The sequence below is a fragment of the Dreissena polymorpha genome, chromosome 5, assembly GCF_020536995.1.
Source record: "Dreissena polymorpha isolate Duluth1 chromosome 5, UMN_Dpol_1.0, whole genome shotgun sequence".
In the NCBI taxonomy this organism is placed as follows: domain Eukaryota; kingdom Metazoa; phylum Mollusca; class Bivalvia; order Myida; family Dreissenidae; genus Dreissena; species Dreissena polymorpha.
The window spans coordinates 98,532,972-98,556,135 of record NC_068359.1 but is presented as its reverse complement, the minus strand read 5'-3'; the positions used below and the strand labels follow the sequence as shown (position 1 = coordinate 98,556,135).

The 23,164-nt window shown below is 34.0% G+C and overlaps 1 protein-coding gene and 1 long non-coding RNA gene across 2 annotated transcripts; both read left to right on the top strand.

Annotated features, from left to right (window-relative positions):
• Nucleotides 1–4,966: 4,966 nt before the first annotated feature.
• On the top strand, nt 4,967–15,083 carry LOC127831992 (uncharacterized). Its single transcript, XR_008026605.1, has 6 exons — nt 4,967–5,087; nt 5,298–5,360; nt 5,593–8,954; nt 9,319–9,556; nt 9,983–10,071; nt 10,258–15,083. It is a non-coding gene; the product is annotated as an uncharacterized LOC127831992 (long non-coding RNA).
• A 2,016-nt stretch (nt 15,084–17,099) lies between these two features.
• LOC127831990 (uncharacterized) lies at nt 17,100–21,926 on the top strand. Its single transcript, XM_052357120.1, has 2 exons — nt 17,100–19,223; nt 20,723–21,926. Exons 1-2 carry the CDS (start codon nt 18,467–18,469, stop codon nt 21,088–21,090), a joined length of 1,125 nt encoding a protein of 374 aa, XP_052213080.1. The 5' UTR covers nt 17,100–18,466; the 3' UTR covers nt 21,091–21,926.
• Nucleotides 21,927–23,164: the final 1,238 nt, after the last annotated feature.

Genomic DNA, 23,164 nt, shown 5'->3' with positions numbered 1-23,164 from the left:
CACTGTTGGGAAAGATTGAACGTTTTTACGAACTATGCAATATACTTTTTGTTAAATGTGCAATTCAACGTACGGTGTTCGATGAGAGCATTGTATATCTAAGCCAATATGCTGTAAAGTTACATGTTTGTTGAATCACATCAACCTCGATAACAAGTTCGGGCCGGTGTTGATGCAGAATGCCAATTAATTTTTATTCAGGCACAGTCAACAGTTTATTTTTTTTTATAGTTTTAAACGGTACTAAATTGAAGCATATATATCCCTCGCCCCGATTCTCGGAACGAATAGACCGAAGATTTTATAGGAAACGATTTTATTACACATATTTTCGACATGGACATTTTTAGGTAAATGTTTATGGTTTGCCATAACGACATAACTAAATTTAATGTTTAAATCGGCAATATTTGATCAAATTACTGTCTAGATTTAGCTTTCCTTATTATATCTTTATCGCGTATAATGTTTCTCTCCTGTCCGGCCCTTCTGATTGGTTGCTACAGTTTGTAACCATGTACATTTGATTGTTTTATAAACGTTTTCTGAATGGAAATAATTAACTTTTATTCGTGTTGTTTGTGTTGTTTTAAAATAGTTTTACAATGTTTTCATACATAAGCAATTTATGGCACATTTGTTTAACCTTCTAATAATCCCTTAATATTCCCAATTATAAGTTATGTTATTAAAAATTAGCATCATATAAGTATGCTGAAATAATGACCATCTTTCCCGTGTAAACAAGAAATCATGAGAATGGTCGTCATAAAAATCATATATACACAACAAATATTTAGAAAGCATTCCGCTATTGAGCAATGTGGTATTCATTCTGAATCAACAGCAAGTAGTTCTAACAGGTGTCTATACTTTTTTTACTGGAGTCTGCTATTTCGCTTCTCATACAAAGCACACAATTTTAGTTTTCAGTTAAATAAACAGGGTGCAGGATAACGTGGCTTTATGGGGTTCACTTATGGATGTTAATGGATGTAAATACGCCGGTAAGTGGTGCTTTTTTTCAAATAACTTTTTAAAACAAATAGCGGAAGAATTTCATTTAGTGCATAAAAGATAGTTTTTTATGCGGCTTATGGCAATGTGAAAAATATCCGAATTTCTTTATATAACAAGCCTGTGTTATTGGCCAAAAATTCCATGTGTAATGAATTCATATAAACGGTTGTGCTGCAGGCAACGTGAAAGTTTGGCACCGATTTCAGGCGTATTCCATAATGTATTCTTAAATCTTGTATGCACTTAAGATTTTTGAAAACATATTTCAATAACTTCATATATTCGCAAAAATAAAGTTCTTAACGTTGTGTTTTCATTTTGTCCAGCAAGTGTGTATAACCCTTCAAACCCCGTTGATCCTGCACCCTGTATGGAATGTGAAATGACCGTTTTTGACACTTTTTAGCCCTTAATGTCAGATTTTCACAGTAACAGATTGAAATTGCCGTCATTGTCAAATGATGGTGAGATTTGTGATTTATCCATGTCGTAATTGTGAACTTGCCATCCATGGCCATTCTGTATGAACGAACAAAGACCTGCTCTTGTAGGTAGTCTAAGCATGGCTTAATAACCTCTCTGTTCTCGATTCTTACTTATTGTACTTAAGACATCCATGCAAGCATATGCTTTGAAATGTTAAACTCTTGAAAACACGTTTACATTGTAAAATGCAAATTTAATTTTTCACTTTTTTAGGAAGATTTTGAAAGATATGTGAGTAAAGGGGTTCACTAACGGAGGTAACAACCATTACTTTCAGTGACAACTGTACTGCTCGCCCTCTGGCAGGAAGCGCACACTATGCTACACAGAGTTGGAACATACATCCACGTCACCTTGGGATGTCAATATATATTCTTTGTCATCAGCAAACACTTGTTTGTAGCGGATCCGTGGTCTAGTGGTAACACACTGGCTTCACAATCCAGAGATCGCTGGTTCGATCCCCCGCTGCACCTAACCTACTAACTCGTCTTTCGCATGAGACGTTAAACCGAGGTGCAGTGTACTAGGTGCTATACACCGGGCACTAAAAGACCCAGGGTCACCTCTGGAACGGGGTGTCTCCTGTATCTTGCACTATCCCCCGTAACCAACTAACACGTCTTTCTGGGGGCGATGGCCATATGGGAGACAATCCCGGTGCACTCGATAAAAAAACAAAAACAACAACAACAAACACTTGTTTCATTGTCAAAGAGGCTTACAAAGCTCGGTAAACATGTTTTTCAACTCGTCGGATAAATTCAAGTACACAATCACACTTACATAATATTATCACTGTGTGGGGTGTAGCGTTTAAAAAAAATAATTTAAGTTGTTTCAAATATCTCACCCCTGGTGTATGCTTCGATGTTAATGTTACAATAATTGTGTATAAATACGCATTTTTTCCAATATCTGTGTTGAAGAATCAAAACATGCCTTACTATTATTTAGTTTTAGACATACATATCTACCATTGGGTTCAGCCATTGCGATTGACTTACATTGTTTATACTTGAATATAAATGGCATGAAACAGGCGGTTGTACTTTTCGTGAACATGCTATAACGAATCTAATTATATAGCGACAACTTGCTATTGAGGCCTACTGGCCTTTGTATAAAAAGAACGGAGGCCAAACAAACTTAAATCAATTGCTAGTACCATTCACCACCCGCTATCTGTGTAGATCAGCAACAACAACAAATGTCTGTAAAAAACAAATTTACTGTGCCAATAAAAAAACTGCACGTGAGATTAAAACTAATTTCTATAAAAAATATTATCTGAGACAATATTTTCGCAATTGTTTTAGTCGATAAACACTCTAAGATTTGCTTCAAATTGCAAAAAGCTACGTTATGTTATTGTTTACAAATAATAATAATCGATTTTAATTCTATAGGGGTCGCCATCTTTAAACGTTCGTATCGATCTTCGATAGTGGTTGTTTCGAAAGTATGGTCCTTGGGGAACGTTTTTTGTAACTAAAAGCACTACACAGAGACTTGAATCCGATGATTGGTGCCACGATTTGACACAGTTGGTCTTATCACCATGTTAACAGCGATAGCAAGACGGTATTCCAATAGGCTAATTAGTGAATACGGTAAATATCAACATTAGCCAAAAGACTAGTCGGTTGTGAACGACGCTTTTATTTACATACAATTACTTATTCAATATTTTACATCAATTTAATCTTATTTAAATAATTGAGATTAATATATACTTCACTGATTTAATATGATTGAATGTAGCAGAACATCAAAGTGTTGTTTATTAATATAACTAAAATAAATACTGATTAAATTAAACTGATTTATAACTGAATGTCTACAAAAGCAACAACGATGTTTTTAACCTTGTTATTGACAACATAAATTAGTATCGACGACAAATTTAGAAGTTTATTCCTCAGCAGTGTGTAGTTATCCTCTGTTTTGGAGAATTTTGGCGACAAAAAAGCACAAAACAATGATGGGGGCTTTAATTACATATACTTCTGATTAATATTTGTGTTTATGGCCCAAAGATTAATATATTGTATGCTTACATTATCAATGGCAGCTTAATTGTGTGTTCCTATTCATGTTTATCCGAAAGTAAAGGCTATTGCAAATTGTTCACTGATTCACTATGTAAGATAACATTGTATTTTAATTTCCATATCATGCAATAAATGTTTATGAATACAGTGATCATGATAACCTAAAATAACTTTGATAAGATGATTATGAAACACGTCTACAAAATCAAAGTATACAATTGATTTAACAACTATTAACATTTTATTTATGTCAATGTTGAATATAAATATTGTATAAAAATGGTGTCTTATGCTGAATCTGCAATGCAGAACATATCAGATTTAGTCTATTACTGTCTTTGTGACACTTGCGAAGACAAGATGTCAACAAATAAATTGTAAGACATGTTCTTTTTTTTCTGAAACGCATGCAGAGTGTGCGTTTACTGTTGTATATCAGCGCATAGAGTCTTGAATTGTCTACTGTAAAATCTACAATAATCATATTTTCTATCAGGCCATTACATTATTTTTTTATTGTATCACAGTTTATTGTATAATACAGTCAAAAATTTAAAATTGCTTAAAGCATTGTTTTAAATGTGCTGCATCCATAACACAAACATCATACCGGGCGACTGAACATGAGTATATAAAGAGTTGTAATCAGGCCTGTAAAAGGTTATTGTCTTAAGATAAATAGTGGTAGAAATGTGTCAAATGTTTATGTCAGTGTAAAATGTTACATTAATATTTAATATGGTTAATTATTTATAATGATAATCTCTATAATAAATGTATTAATACAAATGCGACAAATCGGCATTAAAGCAAAGTTAATCTGTTTTAAAAGGAGGTTATCATTGAAATTGATCAACGGTATATAAATATGGACAAAAAGTATTATTGCTACATAACAACTTAAATTCAAACATAAATGACTGCATACAAATGGATGAATAATACTGGAAGTTGCAAGATGAAATCGGTTATTAAGTAAATGTGTGTGTGTGTGTATTTGCTACATTCAAAGATTAAAAGGTTCGCAATGCATGAAGTGTTCACCACCATGACAGGACTTGTTTCAGACAAGAAAAAGGTTTGTCACTGCAATATAATATTTAAAGGTAACATATAAGAATACCAATTTTGAATATGCAGGCTATTTATAATGTTCCCACCATAAATGATGGGAGCCATACAAAGTTAACCCTGTGTATTGGTATGTACGCATGTTCTTATTCTTGTCATGTATTGCGGCACAGATATGCCCCAATCATCTGAAAAAGTTCAACGTATGTTGTCCTCTGATTATCTCATACGATGGATGGGTGTGATTGTTAAAAGAGTGTAGCCCTGTGGTTATTTTACCAATGTTTAATGTTGATTTGTAACCTTTATCTTTTGGTTAATTTTACTTTCGTTGTCTCGCATAAATTGGTCACGTTGTCATTTTTGGCAGTTGAGAGAAAAGTTTAAACACGAAAGACTTGTCCAGAGTGCAGAGTCAATGTATTTGTTTAATACATCGTATCATTTGGTTTCGAGGTATAGTATTTTGTGGATTGATGTTTGTAGTGAACTGCATTCATATGGTTTTGTATTTCTATAATGATTTATAGTATTAAGTTGTTAAGCATCACATGTTTTCGCGACTCCGGAAATAACAGCTCAATGGTACATTTGTCTTATCTTTAACTTAAAAACAAGTTATACTCAATGACACTTAATAATATTTGCATGTATATTAATTTGCAGCAAATGCACAACTAAAGAAGTCGTGATTGAGAGACTGTGAGAGGTATTCGATTCCCTAAATCGGTAAGGTCCATGTATTTTATGTGTTCAAGGTTATGTGACGTCATTGTATATGTTTTGTCATGTTTTATCTTGTTTTATATATTTGTATTGATTTCAGATGCTTTGTTGGTTTTAATGATAGTCGGCAACTAGAATGTCATGTCTATTATTATTATTAATATTTAGGTTATTATTACAGCATTCATGTAATGTATATTATGTAATACTATATATTATTTTGTATTCTTTTCAGTTACCAATACCAATCTGGAAAAGAATCACGGTTCGATATTCTGTAACTCATTAAAGAACCCCCGATTAGAAAGAGAACAAATCTTGTTGATGTTGATAAACCCACGAGTTACAATAGGACTTTGTTTTGCGCTGATAAATAGTAATTTGTCATCACTAAAGTGTCAGTAGTATATTATATCTGTTCACGACAGGCAAGGTTTGAGTTTAAAGATAATGTTGATATTGACAACAAAGTTGCATTTGTATACTCGACACATTTCTATAATAAAATACCAAAATGGCTGCAGCGGGAAGTTCATCACAGAACAAAGCATCTGACTTCAGTTCATCAGTTCACAAAGGAGCTACATTTATTGGAACATTGCACAAAGGACCAGAATCATCATACAAGTATTTTTGTTTGGTGTGTGAGGAGAATGGTTTGGACCATGAGGCTTTCTTTTATTGCCAGGAGTGTCACAAGAGTTTTTGCAACCATTGTGTGGAGATCCATAAGCAGCTGTATACGAAACACACTGTTTTAGGGACAGAGAGCTTGGAACGGTGCTCTGTCATCATGGCAACCATGGATTCACCAGAACATTGCAAGGAACACGCGGATAAAAAACTGGAATTGTTTTGTGAGGACCATGATACGTTGATATGTTATAGATGTCTTCTTAAAAGCCATAAGTAAGTTTGTACTTTTTGCAGTCCGTATTGAAACTCCATAATGATGCAAGGACAATTTTAGTTATTTTAACACTATGTTATGTTGATATAACCGTTACAACGAAAGGGTGCACGTACACGCTGGTGTGCGTTTCTGTATGTGCATTAGTACATCCCAGCCGCACCGCACTGTTTTTTAATATGTTTGTTTTGGATTTAAAAATAACAAACAGATAGCATCAAGAGGATATATCAGTGATTTTTTTTGCTTTTTTTTCTTACAGCCTGTGCCTTTTGGATTGGGAAAATTAGCGCGATAAACCATGAAATTGGGAAAAATTGCGCGATAAACCATGAAATTGGGAAACATTATAAATATGATTATAAGAACAGAATTACAATTATTAAAGTATGCTTGACAGCATTTTTATATTATAAAGTACTAATTTAATGTGTTCTTACAATGAAGACAATGTTAAGTTAATATCCTTCCACATTCATATTGAACTTGCAATAATCTATATAGATTCTTAAATATACCATTTAATCATAACCTCTTTAACAGTAAGAATTTAATTCAGTACTCTTTTAAATTAAATATCATATGGTGAAAACATTAACACATATTTATAAAAAAAAACGCTTAAGTGGTCTTGCTATGTTAATGATGTATTATATGGAGTTAAAATAATTTATTTCATTTCTTTACCTTTCAACATCTTGCACTTCAATGCTATTTCAGTAAACTGTAAAGCGTGACAAACATAATAAAGCAGAATATGTAATGAATCTGATTTAACACAGATCCACTAACATATAAATCATATCATGTTTGTCTCTTTCCATTTTCGAACGATACTCATCTTAAATGCATTAACTTTGTGAGTAACGGTTGACTAACTCCAATTTCCCAACACTGATTTCCGCGATGCACATTCACTGTGAAGATTTGTAATAAATATTTGTTGTTTTTATCTCAAACGTTATATTTTGCGTTAATTGACACACGCATTAAATTATTCCGTAATAACCATATGATATCCGTTGTTAATTTAAATGTTATTTATCATTTTCGCCGCGCATCGCAAATTTCTCGTCTGCTTGCCGCCATCTTGGGCGTGTGTAAAAACAGGCGTTTACAATCGGGATACATCGACTATCGTCGGTATCCTCCGCAATATAGAGAGAGATGTGGATAGCAACGTAAAATCGTATTCGGCTAAATTCGCGAAAAATACGTAAGTCAGTTGTTGTTCGGCGACGACTCAGCAACTCGATCGGCACTCGTTCGAAATTATTGCTAAATTACATTGTAATCTTATTGGCTTTATTGGGAAAATTTTGTCTTTTTTTGGGAAATTTTAATCAAATTTTTGGGAAAAAAACGTCATTTTTTGCTATTGGAAAGCAGCCGAATATCGGCTGTAATTTCTGGCAAAAAAAATCACTGATTATATGTATTGAACATCCGTGTCATTCGCTCAAAGGTCAAGATCAAACTCATTTTTGGAGTATTACATCTGGGATAGACTCTCACTTTATCATACATAAGGCAATTGTGAAATAAATTAAAACAACTGTGCATCATATGCAGATTACATGCCCTGTACAATACTTGCATCCCGTGCTCAAATGTAAAGGTCAAATTTAGAGGTCAAAACTCAATTGTGGTCATGATGAAGCTTGTCCGGTCAATACATTCGTTTATCATCTGTGAAATTGACAATAACTTGCCATAAAATGTTCCCTTATTTGGATGTTAAATGTCATGCACAACAAGTACCCCTAATTCAAAAGGATTGTCACATTTAAATAACAGCTTGAGCAGACGGTATAAATATTAAAAACAGGGTATTGCAAACATGACTTAACCATAAAAGGTTATTGAACATGTCATCCTGGGTACCTTAGAACACAAAATAACAAATTAAATTAATACCCACAACGTGAATCTTTACCTGATGTATTCAATGTATGTGAGGAGAAAATAATGGATGATAATAACGCACATCGGACCTAAGTTAAGTGTAACTTAAATAAGATTTCACTCAGTCGTATACGTGTATCTTTATCTGATCAACAATAACAAAAAACATGAACGTGTGATATGTTGCAATAACTTCATTAATGTATTAATTAAAGATCTAGTACACTTTAGAAATTTATGGTGCCATTCATAAATTTCATTAGGAGGCGGCCGGCGGCCGATTTGACCGCCTCAAATGTTATTCAGGCCGGCTCAAATTCGGAAAGAAAATTAAAAAAAAATATTAAAAAATCGGCAAATTTTCACGACGATGACGAGATATTTAGTATTCGTTAATATACTAACTGTCTGAAACGGAAGTAAACAACCTTAACCGATATATGTTAACTGCGTTCTCATTGGTCGTATCGATATAATTGTCCAATCGCGGAGCGGGTAAGGAGACTGTACGACTTTGATTCAAGGTCACAAACTGTGACAAAGTCAACAATTGAATATGTCAAAAAAAAAAAGAAAAATAAACGACTTTTTCGTTTGTGTTTCGAGTAAGAACGATAGTTCGCTGTTGAAGTTATCTTGTTCCAGTTTTGTTAACGTTTATCATTTACCGGCACCTCCGATTAAATGCACTTTCCTGCTACACTTACATTTCGTTTTTTATTCGATTTTCGACAGATTTCGCTGATGTTTGGTTTCTCCGCGGAGTTTTGATCCTCCAAGCGGTAAGTGGATTTATTTGTTACCACATTTTACAGGAGGGGGAGTCTTTCATTAGACATGAATGGGTTAATTCTTCAATTTGGATATGTAGCTGTTTTCAATCTTTGATGCACGAAATCTCAATCTTGACTAAATTAATGTTTAATGGTTCAAATATTATTATGCTTATTAAAACTTATTAAAACCAAAGATAAAGAACCTTGCACAATTGAAAAAATTTTGCAAAATGTGATGACAACGCCAGGCATATAGGTTTGGATGATTTTTCGAAAAAAACACACACTTATATCCATTGGATTCATGTTTGAACTAATATAAGACAAATCTAATTCCTAACAAATTTTTCTTCAAATGCTATTTTTAAAGGTTGAAAGCTAAATGGGAGGGACTGAAATATCACATCAGAGATGGCATGAAGCCCCATATTCCAGTGTCTGTGAAATCTCCAGAGTCCAAGACGTCACCAACAGAATGGTGTATCCTTCAGCTATTGAGAAACACTGCTGTGAGACAGCTTTATCCAACCATGATGCACATCATAGAGATTGTTGCCTCTCTTCCGGTTTCAAATGCATGGCCTGAAAGAGGAGCCAGCACTCTAAAGGTTACCCTTTTGGAACATGATTGTCTTTTATTTACTTAAATGTTAACAGATCTTGCTTCTCTAAAATTTCAGCATTTTTTTATATGCAAATACCAATCAGTTCCAATGGCATTTTAGCCTTTTCACTGTCTCAGTGATTTTTTTAATCTGCGAGTCCTGCATCCTGGACTCACAAAAACCTTTTGGGATGTACAGTTTTGAATTATGTGGGTTTCAAAAATGCATTGAAATTTCTAAAAATATAATAGTGTTTAATATTTGGACTGGTTCTTTCAATTAGGGAACTCATAGATTTGCAAGTTATCGAGTCCCAGGAATCATATGAGAAAATTTGTAAAAATATCACTGCTGTCTCATACCAAGTCATTTCTTGCCAAAAATGGAATTAAACTTTATTGTTAGATAATCATTAAATCTCATTTATAGGCTCTCAAAACAAGGCTACGCAACAGACTTAGCACAACTATGCTGGAGTCCCTGATGCATGTGTGCATAAATGGTCCTGAGCCAAACAGGTAAAATGGCATCTTTTCCAGGGGTCTTCTGACAAAGTTGTAATGTCATTCATGATCTTGCACAGTGTCTTCTATTATAAATGGGCCATTCATTCTCTTCCTTAAATAAAAAAAGTTCAAAAGTAAAATTTAATCTGAAAAAAATGCTACATTTTCATATTGATTACATGTATTGTACTATTTAAGTCCTGAAGCCAAGCAGCATGTCAAGTCAGCAGTCAAGTTGTGACTAGACAAGAAGGAGAGGCGGAAGATTCCCCCAAAGCAGCAAAGGGCCTCAGCATCAGCACCAGTTATTACCCTTGTGAATGCTGGGGTCCAGACTGATGTAACTGAGGGGAATGATGAGCTAACAATGATTGAGACAGCTGTTGATATAGCAATACAAAAACTTAACCTGGCATCAAAGGAATATGACCCAGAAACAGATAGTGAATTATCGGATGATGATTGTTGTGGCAACTAGTCTAGTTGCCACAACAATCATCCTCGATGATTCGCTATCTTATTCTGGGTCATATTTTAATCAAGCAGGGGTGGCGAAATCAAATGTCCGAGTTGCCCGAGTCGTACATTTGCTTGTCCGGGCAACTGATTTTTTTCAATGAAGTTGTCCGTGGACAACCAGTTGGGTTGAGAAATACAAAAACATAGATTGTATTAAAGCCGTTATTAAGTTTTACAAAACCGGATGTTGACACCCGATAACATCGTCAGTGCTATTTGCGGAGCAATCAAGCTAAAATATTGGCACTCTCCTGCACAGTGGTCTCGCTTATTCTATAAGCATGATAACAGACCAGGAGGCTAGCATGCCGCATTTTCAACATTCGGCCCGTCTTTTTAATAGGCAGTGTACAGACTGGTTTGCTCGTTCATTCCGTACCTAAATGTTGAACGTTCGTCTTAAATTTTAAAATGCATTATTAATACCAAAGGGGAGGTATAAAACCCGGAAATGTCCGGAAAACCCAGAGTGTGTCACATTGCTCCTACCTAACTAAATTTCTAGACTCACAAACGTCGGGACGTTGGGACGTGAAAAGCCGAAAGCCGAGTTGGATTACGTACAGTTCCGTTGATTGGGTGACAAGTTATATTAAAGTTGAACAAAGACGGTAAAATAGTCATTATGTATTAAAAACATATATATAATGTATAATTTGAACATTACATTTCCTGGCTTATTTCATTTGCAAAAAATGAAAATTATATATTGAAATACTGTTTTAAACACCGCTTTGGTTTTAACCGAGTTGAATAGTAGAACTCACTACATACAATTACGACTGACTTATAACATCATGACGTATTTTCAGGTAAGCTTATGAAGCAATATTATACATTGAAAGCAAAATCACACTTCTACCTGAAGTACAACTTACTCGCGTGTGCTTGATTGGTTTTCCAATTTTATAATTCAAACCCGAAACTAAAAAAGACAGGAAGAAAATTCATTCAAATTTAACTGACATGGATGTAAAGACCGGAATATTATGTTGAGATAAAACACCAAATAAGACGTAAACAGGAAAAAATAGTTTTCCCTGACAAAGAAGAAAACTTGAACAATTGATCATATGATACGACACCATTGAACAGGAAGAAAATTCATTCAAATCCAACTGACACGTATGTAAAGACCGGAAGATTATGTTGAAATAAAACACCAAATAACACGTAAACAGGAAAAAAATAGTTTTCCCTCACAAAGAAGATAACTTGAACAATTGATAAAATGATACGAAACAATTGGACGCGTCTTGCCAATCCGAAAGCAATGGCGTAAATATTGAGCGGAGATATTTGGTAAACAAAATAATTATGTCAGCAATATATTTCGGCGTTTTACTCAAAATATCCCGCTTATAAATCCGGTTGTGTACGCAAAATATAAACACGTGTAATGTTTCAAGACACTTAATTTTTATACTTTGTTAATCAGTGCTTGCTAGTCTTCCTAATGCTTCATTTCTTATCAATGGCGTTGATACCATTTTAAAAATACTGTAGTACGTGTTAACCATGTAACCAACAATCCAATACGTTATAACATAATACTACTGTTCTGAATGGTTTGATATAATGCAACCTTTGTGTCATACACGCCTCATGATATTGTGAATAACCAGGATGACTGACCAAAAAGGTCAAAACACAAAATGCATTTGCAAAATGTGAACTCCGTTAGCCTGATGACAGGTTATCAACAATTATGCTGGTTTTGCAAGTCTATTATTTTAATAAAATACTTTTAAATACTGTTGCTCAAAAAGATACAGGGCAACGTATACATACAAGTAGTATTTAAAGACGAATGTGCTGTTCATGTATAACTTGGTTTGAATAAATATAAGATAATAAAAATGTCAAAACAAAAGCTAAATGGAAGAAGTTCAGGATTTATTTCGTTATTTTATTTAAAAACTTGTACTTTCGTAGTAATGGCAGTCAACACAGTTTTGAAATTAACCTGGAGATATGGTATGTGTTTGTCTTGTGTTAAACTTATTTCATTTACAACTTATTTTATTTGTTGTTTTTAAACGTGTATTCAAAAACAAACCATGCAAAATACGAAATTTGATATTGATCAAGTGTTACATTAATAGTTGTAATTGAATAGGTTAATAACATTTAAATGATGTGTCAATATTATATTCATGTTATTATCAAAATATGCTATGACGTAACGTCAAAAAGTCCGTCCATCAAGAAAATTGCGCATGTGATGTACATGTTTTCTTAATAAAATTTCATATTACGTTTAGCAAATTATGCTGATGAATGTACGCTGTTTAAAAATTGTGCATTATGGATGAACTAGCAGATTCGAGTCAAATATCAATTATAAATAACGTTAATATCAAGTTGCATCTGCAGGAAGTTATTGTATCGTCAAAACAAAGCCGGTCATTTTAGGCATGTGGCCAATTGCAATTTTATTAGACACAAGACAAAAACACGACACACACTGGGGTCACCGCATAAACATGGCCAATAGCAAAGCAACGCATAGCCTGAGGTTAAGAGCCGGTTTAAGGGCGGCGAAACATTACACTTTGCCAAAAGAAAAAAAAACCTTCAAAAGCAAAACACTAATTAACCTAATTGCATGACAATTTCAATCAAACTACAATAAAAGAGAATACGCTTAATTTGATTAAACTATTCAACTACTCAATGGTTGTATGTTCACCAGAGCAACATAACTGTAACTTTCTAAGGCACAATGAAATGAAACAAAAACAACGTCGCATGTTTTTAATAAAATAATAAGTTAACTCCAGAAATAAGATCATGAGGGAAAATGGTCAAACCACCCGCTGTCTTTTCCTTATTGCTCTCACGACAACAAAAGCCACCATATATACTATTCACCCTCAATATAATATATAAATATATATAAATCAAAATCATTCGTAGGCACTTATCAGGATCCTCTTTGCACGTACCATTATAATTAATATCGAATTAATAAAACTGTTTCCTCTAAACCACTTTTACCTTTTCCGGGTTTTCCATTAGGCATTTTTTGTGTGCGAAAAAAACCTAAAAGTAGACCGACTTTGATCGCGATTTACAGACCGATCCCGACCCTGCCATACAATATGATTACATCGTTAGAAGCTTTGGAGGCTCCTTTTTCCAACGGTACCATTATAATTCATATCGGACGAATAATAAAGCATTTATAATCATTTTTACCTTTTCCGGGTTTTACCTAAAAGATTTCCGGGTTTTATACCTTCCCATACCAAATGTTGGCTAAATTCTAGCATCATTTTTTTCTCATGTTATCCATACAAATTCGAGCATTGCCGGATGGTTACGTTGCATATGGAAATGGCTGTCATTAAAATTCAGAAGTGTTTGTCGGATTACACGTTTACTTATGCTCATTTGAGAATAAAACAAAACGTTTACAGTTGTGTGTAATTAATTTAACGAGTCTTTGTTAAAACGCTTAACGTGATGGAAAAATGTTTTGACAATATTACGCATGAAATGCACAATTTCCACGAGGATAACACCGTTGCCATCATCAGTTTTCTAAGAAACTGGCCACTATTTTATCTGATTAGAATGGTACATGTGTAGGTATAACAATAAATGCGTTAATAATTTATATAAACATTAAGTTTAACGGACAAGTGTAGTTCAGCAACGGACAAGTTAAATTTCCTAAATTGTTGTCCGTGGACAAGTATAGTTTTCGCCACCCCTGTCAAGTCTAGATTAGAATCATCTTAAACCTTTTTTTATTCTGGAAAATTTACTATTAAAAGTCAAATTGGTGTAACATGTTTTAATGTTGTTTTTTTATACAAGTATATCTGTTATTATCAAAATCTTGATAATTGCAGAGACTTTCATTATCTCTCAATATTCTCATTTGGTATTTTAATTTGTGCTAGTGCTTAGCATGTACACTTCTTTTTATCAGATTATTATTAATTAAGTCATGTTCATGTACTCATTTGTTAATGTCAGTTAAAGTGACAGACATATACTAATCTTATATCAGACTGTAATTTATGAAGTAATATACTCGTTTGGTAATTTCATTTTAAATTATGACCAGCACTTCAAATGAAATTACCAAACGAGTAATGATAAACTCTTGTTAAAATGTTATTGACATTGAGATTGTTCTTTGTCAGTCTGACAGGTCAATTTTTGAAACTGTTTTAATGATCTCATGTGCTAAGAGTTAACACTGTAATTGTACTGTTTTATTGTGTACTCTTAACACAGTATTACTTATAAATGTTCAGATATTTGCTCATAAAATGCTTCAGTATTATTGTTTTAATTATTGTGATGTTTATCAGACTTTATTTTTCTTAAGGTTACTTACTCCTTTGGTAATATTATTTGAATTGCTAGTCACATACTCTTGGTAAAATGGGATCGTGTTAAGTAGAGGTTAATTATATTGAATGTTATTGTTTGACAGGTGATAAAGATGTTTACAGTTTGCACTGTTTCTCCTTATTGGCAATAACTACTTGTAGACTAGTCATTTAACTTCCAATAATGACAATAACATTTCAAAATATATAACTAAACCAATAATTGGTTGAGTTATATATTTTGAAATGTCATTGTCATTATTGGAAATTACAACTTATTAAAATGTTAAAATTTCCATTGTTTGTTTAATTCAGATTTTCATTAATACTGTAAAGAATACATGTTATGTACTGCACAGAAATTATACATTAAGCTAGGGCCCGGGCCCGGGCCCTTCCCCCTTCCCTTTTTTCTGTTTTGAATCTTTTAAAAATACAGGTGTCTTAAATCTCAGGAGAAGCGATTTCTTTGTTTCAAATAAGCTAAATTGCAGGTGCTTCCAGGGGCCTCTGGCCCCCTGGACCCCTGTCCAGGGTGTGCCCTGAACCCACCGTATGCCCTATCGGCACCCAGAAATTAATTTTAAGGATTTCAAATTTGGGACAATTGACACCCCTGTGAGTTGATGTAACCTGAGGACTTAACAATTCACATTAATATCCTCTATTTTAACTGAGGAAAATCATGTAAAATATGTGCCCAAAATTGCTCAGAAGCCACGATTTGGCACCTTTATTTCAAAAAATTTCCGGGGGGGGGGGGGGGTTGGCCTCCTCAAATAACTCAAAAGCCTGCTACAACGAATCCTAATGAAAACCCTGGATCATGATTCTTAACCTTAGCCTGATAATTTCTCACATTTATGTCTTCGATGACTTCGAAACTGGGAACATCGGGCAAAACTGGTCTATTAAGTCAAATTTAAGGCAAAGCTTGTGAACACTCTAAAGACCACATTTGTCGCGCAAACTTCATGAATTTTATATGAAATCTATCTAAATTATATATCGACTTAGTCCGAAACTGGGTCATGTTGGTTAAAAGTCTACGTAAAGCTAAATAATAAGCTTGTTGACACTTTAGGGGCCACATTTATTGCCGAACCTTCGTCGAATTGTTTGAAAACTTTTTTCCCAATGATATATTGGATGAGTTCGAAAGTTGGTCACGTTGGGTCAAAACAAAGGTCACGAGTTTAATAAAAGGATAAAAGGAAACGCTTGGGGACGCTATATAAGTCACTTGTGTTCATGTTTTGTCAGAATTTTTGTTCTGAAGATTTCCCGCCGAGTGAAATATGGTTTAGATCCGTTGAAATACATGGTCACCGTGAGGTGGAGCGGCTGTCCTATTGTATATATAGTTAAATCATGTAAATACTCTAGAAATCACATTTTTTACCCACTCATCCTGAAATTTGCTCAAAACATGAATTATTGGCGGAGTTTGAAAAATATTTTGGTGTGAAAAAAAGGCTACTGGGTGTTGGGTCGTTTTTTTAAACATTGTCAAATATCTCAGGTGAGTCTCAGGTGAGTGCCTAATGGTGCCTTATGGCCTTTGGCCCTCATGTTTAAATTAATGCGCACATAAACGAAGCATAACGTTTCCTTCGAAAGTGCTATGCACGTGTCTTTCGTGCCAAAGCAATATAAACTCAGCCGGCCGTCGCGCTTGACTTTCTGGCCGATAAAGGCAATTTTCTCATAAATGGAGACGATTGATTAATGTGTAAAACAATTAAGTGTCACATTTCACTTCGTATTAAATTGACATTTAGAAATTCTTTTCAGTGTAGTTTTTGTTTTGTCAATAATTGTAAAACCTTTTAGTATCAATTCTTTACATGTTTTATTTAGTGTGCACAATAACACGACATCTGGTGATTAACGGGTTCATGTGTCTATAGTCAAGCCACTTATCTTAAACTTAAACTGAGCAAACAATACCGCAAACTTCAGATGAGGAAATCATACAACAACTTGCAGGTTAGGGCAACTAACAGCATTCTTAATGTCACAGAAACATCCTTCACCTTTCAAATCAGCTAAACAATAAGCTCAGACAAATCATATTGCAGCATTGATGTCAGGGAAACATATAGCATCTTTTAAGTCAGGCATCATACATTACCATGCTGGTCAAACACAACACAAGCACCATTAAGGTAAGATAAGACATGCTGCACAATATAGGACAGGGAAAGACACAACACCGTAGGGCAAATCGTACAACACCCCTCTAGTAAAGCAAACATATAGCACCATTCAGGTTAGGGAATGAACTGGCAGTACGTCAGTCAATACAAATCACCATTAAGGTCAGGTCGAACATACCGCATTTTTTCAAGTCAGGGAAGCATGTAGCACTATTAATGTGAGACAAAAAATAGGCATCATTCAGGTGAAGCAAAACATAAACAATATTCAGTTCATCTTAAACATACAGCTCCATTCAGGTCAGGGAAAACCTAAGCAAAATTCAGTAATTTAAGTGAAACATACAGCTCCATTCAGTTCAGGGATACATAAAGCAACATTAAGTTCAGTGAAACAAACACCTCCATGAAGTTCAGTGAAACATAAAGCATATTCAGTTCAGGGAAACATAAAGCAACATTCAGTTCAGTGAAATATAAAGCAACATACGGGTCAGACAAACAGAGAGCAACAAACGGTCCAGGGAAACATAAAACAAAATTCAGGTCAGTCAAACTTTCAGAAACATTCAGATCAGTGTAACATAAAGCAACATAAAGATCATAGATACAGACAGCAATATTCAGTTCAGGGAAATATGAAGCAACATTCAGGTAAGGAAAACATAAAGATACATCAAGGTCAGTTAAACATAAAGCAACCTTCAGTTCAGGGAAACATAAAGCAACATTCAGTTTAGAGAACCATAAAGCACCATTTAGTTTAGGGAAACATTCAGTACAATTGAAGTCAGAAAAAAAGAAAGATCATTAGTCAGGTCAGGGAAACATAGTAACATCACAATTCAGGTCAAGGTACTAACACAATAATATTTGAAATTCCCCGTCATAGGTGGAGGGGGATTTCAGGAATGCCCTTTGTCCGTTTATCCGTCAGACTATTAGTTTATTCGCAACACTTTCTTGACCGCTCCGTATATATTATACCCTTTGACGGATGTTTACGGATGTTTGAGAAACGGTCATAAACTATGTTTGTCGGACATTAATTTTCGAAATGTTCTTTGGTCCATATGCGACTCATGTTTATGTCGACTGTCTTATAACCGATATATATCCCAGAAGTTGTGACGTCAGACTTAAGGGAGATCAGACAGATTGATATATCGGTAATGCTTAACTCTTCTAAATAACATCTATATTTCTCAACACAATGATGACTTTACAAAGCTTACTGAGAAGATAAATGAATTAACTCTTGAACTTACTCGACAAAAACAATTCAATGAAGACAATTTTGAGCGATTGCAGAATGCGTATAAAGAAGAACTCCACAAAATCACCACTTTACGCAAAACAGTCAATGAAACTTTAGATTCGATGGAAAAGAGAACAATTGAAACACTAAACAGCTTGCTGGACCAACTGAAGGCTCCACTCCAAGATGATATTGATAAATGCATCGATGCACTTTCCAGGATGAAAAAAATTCATGATGAAATGAAGAACATTGAAAACAATACAAAGGTATTGACATTGATACTTTACAGAAAATGTTTAGAAAAATCATCTGCTATTGAATCAGAGAAGCCCCGAATGGTTTCCAACAGAATACCAACAATAAAATTAATTCCTGATCCATTTATTGAGCGCACTCTCTCTCTGTCATCTTTTGGGAAGTTTATATATCCAAATGAAATTATAAAAGTAACAGGTAAAACAAAGCATAATATAAAACGATGGGGGGACTTTTACACATGCATGATATCAGATATTTGTGAGACAGACAATGGCAAACTACTTATTATAGACAGAAAAAACGAGGCAGCAAAGTTGTTGGATAAAGATTTCAAGGTGGCGAGCTTCAATTTCTTGCCTCACAAACCAATGTTCATGTGCAGCATTGCCCCCAGTCTGTTTGCTGTTACGTTGGACAATAGTGAGGTTGTCTTCATAATAGTGGCCAAAAATGGTCAAATGGTACAGGACAGGACACTGAAGCTGCAACACAACTGCCTAGGAATAGCCCATTACCAGGGAAACTTGTATATCACATCAGGCACGGCATTGTACCATTACACTGTACGTGGGAGACTGGTGAGCAAGATTTACCAAGATAAGTCAAGTGACACAACAGGTAATATAGTGTACATGTTTAAATATTTTGTAAGTACCCTTAACGTTTTACTGGAGGTCACTTTAAGTTTATTTTTATCCGTCATGTCGTCTAAAAGTACTAAAGATACTTTGAAGAAACTCGGTATACTTATAATTGGCAATTTGACGATTATGCACGAATCTTGTTCACCACATTTTAATGGTAAGATCACTCTTTAAGTGTTGAAATCGAAAACTACATAAGGCATTTTCGTGAAATCTGGTAAACATATTCAGCTATTGGTTTCCCTTGTAGCTTTTTTGTTTTTTTACCCGGGGTCAAAGGTCAGGTCACTATTTCTTAAAAGAGAACACTATCAAGTGTCAGATGAATGCTATTAAAGTGGAAGTAAGTCAATTTCTTGAAATGTACATACTAAATAATGGTGAAACTTCATAAACACTTGAATAAATAGAGAATACTAGGTCGGTGCCGAATAAATCGAAGTAATTTTGCGAGGCTTAGAAAATCTGAACCACGAGCCTTGGCGAGTGGTTCAGATTTTCGGGCCGAGCAAAATTTTAAGCAAACATTGTTTTATTATTTTATTCGTGCCGAGCCTACTATATTACAAAAAGATCAGGCACCAACCTGTTGTTCTGTTTATCACACCTCTACGTCCCCGATTTTAAAGAAATAATGAAAAAACAATACTAAAAACCTGCAGCTTTAGCGGAAAAGAAAATGACTTTTGTCGTTTGACGTGTTAATAATGACGTCATGAGTACGAGTACGCGCACTTAATATTTGTAAAAAATGTTTGTTTTTTTGCTTTTTGTGTTGCATTTTGTGTTGAAAATATATTCCATGTTGGTATCAAATTGTTTCTTGTGTTGCATCTGATTCGATTTTAATTAAATGATAAATTTATAGTTGATTCCGAGTAATCTGACCATCCTCCACACATGACTGATATAAGAGTCCGCCGCGCGTGACAGTTATATTTCAGCATTGACGAAATACAGGAAAATATATTCCACCGTGGTTTATTTCGACAATGCACGTCTGAAAATATGATAAAATCGTGTCATAATATGCACACCATTTATTTCATCAGAACGCTTTCACCTGGTTAATGTAAAATACACAACAAATCCGCGCTGTGATATTTGATTTCATTATGAAATATTATAAGTTAACAAAACAGAGTAATTTATTTGAATGTAATGCATTTTTTCTAATTGTTATATTTTTTAACCTTACCGGTATAGGACTCCTTTCCTGAATAGTGTGCAATATATTCAAAAGTGTGTTTATTTAATGAAACTATTTGTGGAGAACTTGAAACGTGTTGTGACGTTGTTCAAATATATTCTGTAAATTATGATAGAAGTGATGTCGCATGCCGCTCAGAAAGGTCGACCTGTTAGGCATCAACAATAATTTCAAAGTCCTCTTAATACATCAAGTAAATTTAAATTGTGAATAAGAGCAAATATAAAAATCAATGATTATAATTTGTATTTTCTTTAATACAGTTGAATCATGTGCTATCAGCCAAGATGGGACCTCGTTATATGTTTCCAATTCGATGAAACTGGTAACCCTGTTAAGAGATGGCACAGTGATAAATGTAATACATACACCTGATATAAGACTTAACACAAATGTTCCACCCAGTCTTCATTGTTCTGGTCTACGCGTGACAGACTCAGGGCAAGTGCTGGTATGTAGAGGCCAACACACCATATTCCAGGTGGATGGAGATGGGAGACAGAAACTAGTAGAGCTCGTCACAGAGAAGGATGGTGTAAAATGGCCAACAGCTGTCTACTACAGTAAAACAAGAGCTTCACTTATTGTGGGAATGGTTGACAGTGATTTTATTTGGGTATTCAAAACTTGAAGTTAAGATTGCAGAGAAAGTTATGCATTGCCTTCATTTTTGAGAAACCGGTAAATTTTGTTAAAATGCGCGTGAACAAATCATCACTGATTGTCGTGTAAGACAATGTTGTATATTTGTTTATCATATCTCATGTTTTAAATGTCTTGATATTGTTATGTACCCTAATATGTGTAAGTATTTTAATCTTTTCAAGCATTAATGAACAATAGTATTTACTGTTGAAAATGTATGGTTTGTTGTATATTTGGTCAGCTTTATTCTCGAATGTATGTGTTTAACTAATTGATAATGTTTGTTCCAAGTTCTATTTAAGTTATCAGTAATCATTCACCATTTATTGTGTTTGTAGTTTTCTAGGTAAGTACTTCTCAGTTAAGACAGTTTTCTATTTATTGGGTTCCTAAAACGTATGTTTACATAAATATTGTATTGCATTATGTAGATACTTTTAAAAGCAAAAAGGAATTTAATATGCAAACATTATTCTCGGTTAATCATTATTCAACAATTTTCCCTTCTTCACAATTTATGTTTTGATTTTCTATAAAGGATGTTAAAATTAAAATATCACACTCTTTTGGAGAGGGGAATTTTTATCATTGTATGCTTTTTAACGGTTTGTGGACATATATGTATCAGGCATGATCCCAATTTCTGACACATCATTCCTTCAATATTTTTGCGTTCAAATTATATTGTTCTCATATTTGATTTGTATATTAATTTCAACATAAAATTACTTCTGGTAGAATCTACATTATTTTTCTGTCTCACAGTCTGTTCCAATCATGAATATAAGTATAACTGTATTAAATGTTTAATTGGCTAGAAAATTATGTTTTTTTGTTGTATCTCGAACATGATTAATGATAGGGGCATAGAGTTTACCTTGTCAATGGGTGCATACGCCCGTTTATGTATATATATATTCAAGTTAAACATAACAGATAACATTTGTCAAGTATGGTGAGATGGTATGTCATATGCAAGAAGCCGGTTCTGGCTCGAAACTTGAAAACAACTGTTTGCTTAATAACTTCAGGTCTAGTTAAAATGAGCCATTTTAATACAATTAATACAAAAATACCTTATAATTAGATCCTGCTTGGAATTACAAAGTCACTATTAATATAAAAGTAAATTCAGTTCAATTATCTAAAAATTGATTTAGATATCGTTATTAAACTACATAATTGACAACCCTTATATTTAGGTTTGAATGGATTGTATTATGTTCCAGCTTAGTTAATTAAACTAATTTACTTAAACTATAACTATTGATATCTTATATTTATACATTGTTTGAGGTTGATCGGGTCTGATTTACCATTACTTATGGTGTTGGCCGCTATATGCCTTTATATATTTTTATCTCACACGAGCTCGGAATTCATCTGCAGCCAATGGTATAAATCTGGATAACTTTTATCCAGCGGATAACATTTGGTTATATTCAATTTTAGGATATATTGTGTTGCAAGCAATTGTATAAAAAAGAGAGATCCGAACAGGTGCACGTTTGGTTACATTTTGGATAAAATTAAGCCAATCAATTCGACTTCGGTTATCTTTATCCGAATAAGGTTATCTTTAAGATTGGCTAAAGTTATCCATATTTATACAATTGGCTGCTGGTGAGTAAGTTTGGTAGGTTGCTGTTACGTGTTGTTAGGTTTTGTCAACAAAAACTAGCTTTAAACGACATATCCTCTTAATCCACATGGCGGATTTTCTTGGAACTTCACAAGAATGAGCCCATTCATATGTAGGTCACAAGACCTTAAATAAGATTTTAAAATGGGAAAGTTAGAAAATTGTCTCCTCTTAACAGTAAAACTATAAGATTTAGAGATTTAATATTTGGTTTATAACATCATTATGTTATACTCTTTGAAGTATGATCAATTCATGACGCTGGTGGTAACAACTGACCACACCAAAAGCGTTACGTGCTTTATGTAGACATGTATAGCCAAATAATTAAAAGAAAGTCCGAGAATTGTCATATTTGGCATGTGAATACATAGTGGGGTCCTATATCAAGTCTATCAAGTTCGTTCAAACCATTACC

Coding starts and splice junctions, on each gene's coding strand:
- LOC127831990 (XM_052357120.1), top strand. CDS start 18,467: ATGGAAAAGAGAACAATTGAAACACTAAACAGCTTGCTGGACCAACTG. Junction 19,224..20,722: donor TAAGTCAAGTGACACAACAG/GTAATATAGTGT, acceptor TCTTTAATACAG/TTGAATCATGTGCTATCAGC.